Genomic DNA, 2,500 nt, shown 5'->3' on the forward strand with positions numbered 1-2,500 from the left:
GATACGCCACAACTCATGTGTAAACACCGTACGCGTGCACTTTCCATGAAGTATTCTATAAATAATTGTCATTTTTACTAAAACTGGTTTGGGGAGTTGACGGCACCAACCCTTCAGTCCCATACTGATTAGTGATGCCGGGGTTGCCCTAGCTTGGGTGAGAAACGGTGGCACATCCACTTCCCCTTGCTGGCCCAGCCTTCTAGGAGCTTGGCATAGGTACACGCTGCTCAGGGTAGCAGTGTGCTCCGTGCGCGGCCAGTATGCCATGCGCTGACACTAGCCTAGCCCCAGTGACTGGCCTCGCAGTGGCAGGCGGCACTCAGGTCCTGGACGACACTTTATCCCCAGTCTTTTTCCTCCCGCTAATACTGTGTCTTCAATTGCGTGTGACATTAACTGATTGTGTGACAAGTGTTACCTGAAGCTGGAAACTAATTGGCTTTAATTTCCAAGTGTCCCAGCATTCATTGACTATTTACCATCTCATATTTGGTAAATAGCCAAGAAGGCGCATTGCACGCACTCATGGAATAATAGGCCCTTTGCATGACGTGACATGACTTTGTCAATCATACAAAATGGTCTTGGTACAACATAGATGGCAGAAATGGGAAAAGCGTGATGAAATTAGTAAGAATATCAATTTTGAGGCCACTGACATTTATGTGTGAGACATTTTACAGTGATTTTAATGCTTAAAAAAATTACTGAGATTTGTGTGGAAAACTGCTGCTAAATGGCAAACTTTGCCAAAAGCCAGGTTAAAAACTAGGACCAGATTCGGATATACCGTACCTGTCACTATGTTGGAAATTTAATTGTGTAAAAAAGAGGTCCACCAACACAGGCCAGCTAGTAATCCACTCGTCTTTTCACCTTTTAAATATATTTCATTGTCGAAATCTCACCTGTCAAACTCAATTCCTTCCTGAAAACACTTCGCTTCAGTGATTCTCATTCCTTTGCACGACTTCACAGGGTAAACATACAGCTCTCTAACACGGCCCACCTCAATGTAAGTTCTCTTTTTCTCTTTTCTCTGCCACCACAGCACAGCTGAAGCCGCCAGAGCGGCTGCAGGCAAAACGATCAATATATATTTAGAGTAAGAAACCATATTGCAAGCGTGCCATTGGCTTGCTTAGTTCCTAGGCCTCTGACTTCATTTCGGTCATCAAGGTCTTCGTTGTTATGGAAATATTCTCAGTTCATTAATTAATTCAGTTCACTTCATCAAGGCCTGTCTCTGAGTTTTCATGTTGCTGACAGATCAAAAGGTAACATAACTTAATGCTCTTAACTATCTTTATTTCGGTCAATGCCGAGTAAAACAAAGATACTCTGCAGACTCTCTGCAAACGGGAGAAAAGAGGAGATGAAACAACGAGACGGATTTCCATAATAAAAATTTTCACTAAGATCAGTGCAGTGGCAAAGAACGAGGGTCCGGAGCGACCAAGAACCTTCGCAACAAGTTGGGCTAGATCGTCTCCTCATTGAAGCAAAGATACACAGAAATTGATTTTGAGAGCCACAAACAAAATCGAAGTGAATTTCAATAGATCTCTTTCGCTATTGTTCTCCATTACAGACCGGACTTCCTCATGGGCTTCAAGGCTTACCATTTTCCCCGCTAAACCTTCCTGTTATTAGTTTATTTACGACTGTAATCCTTTAGGTTTTGGTGGGGGTTCATTTTTAGTAGAATTTTACTTATGTTAACTAACGATGAAAGGAAGCGGTGAAATCAAGTAACGAACTTTGCAGCTGTTGGCCTAAATCGCAGATACGTCACCGGTTGTTATTGATCAATGTGAAAAGCCTCGTTGCCTTTGAATTTTTAAGGGATCCCCTGGTTGACTCGTTTGAATAACCAAGAAAATATTTGTAGTTATGTTGGGAAACCCTTGCTAAATACATGCAAAGCTTTCCTGTATCAGCTCAAAATCAACTTAAAATGTATATTAAATTTCCGATCATGTGATAAACTCACGGAAATGGTAATGAAAACAACTATTGAAGAAAACACAAAACATGCAACACCCGGTAGTTACCAGTTTTCTACCTTGTGTCAGGCAAACGTTCAAAACTTCTCAAAAAGAATAATAATTTTCAAAATACGACTTTTCCAGGGTGGATAATGTACCGGTGTCGCAGTGATATGTGTAACCCCGTGGTATGTGTATCCCCGCGCACGTATCACTAGTGATATGTGTACCCCCGGTAGGGATACAAAAAACACTGAAGCTTTGTACCCGGGCCTCCAAAGGCTTGAAGGAAAACATGGAGGCTACGAAGGACAGATTTTGTGGGTTTATATTTTAAAGTTTCAACCGATCCAAAATATAAACGGAAGAAGATCAGTGATAACAATGGGGGTGACAGGCCTACACAACTCCTATGCACGTGTTTTAGCCAGCTTAGAGTTTGGCTCGAACGAGTATGTCTTTTATTGTTTTAATGCACCTATCAATGTTAGGCCCCAGGGTGGGGGGGG

General features: G+C 42.1%; 2 protein-coding genes across 2 annotated transcripts in view; one reads left to right on the plus strand and one right to left on the minus strand.

The window, feature by feature from the left end:
- The window catches only part of LOC138025216 (mitochondrial amidoxime-reducing component 1-like), a 20,587-nt gene that overhangs the window by 16,223 nt on the left and 1,864 nt on the right, over positions 1-2,500 (minus strand). The window contains exon 2 of the mRNA XM_068872423.1: positions 912-1,303. Within this exon, the coding sequence (XP_068728524.1) occupies positions 912-1,120 (209 nt within the window). The 5' untranslated portion in view covers positions 1,121-1,303. The remainder of the gene's footprint in view (positions 1-911; positions 1,304-2,500) is intronic.
- The window catches only part of LOC138025211 (mitochondrial amidoxime reducing component 2-like), a 15,476-nt gene continuing 14,165 nt past the window's right edge, over positions 1,190-2,500 (plus strand). The window contains exon 1 of the mRNA XM_068872418.1: positions 1,190-1,280. The gene's annotated coding sequence lies outside the window, so the exon portion shown is untranslated. The remainder of the gene's footprint in view (positions 1,281-2,500) is intronic.

Source organism: Montipora capricornis, chromosome 12 (assembly GCF_036669925.1).
Source record: "Montipora capricornis isolate CH-2021 chromosome 12, ASM3666992v2, whole genome shotgun sequence".
Classification (NCBI taxonomy): Eukaryota; Metazoa; Cnidaria; class Anthozoa; order Scleractinia; family Acroporidae; genus Montipora; species Montipora capricornis.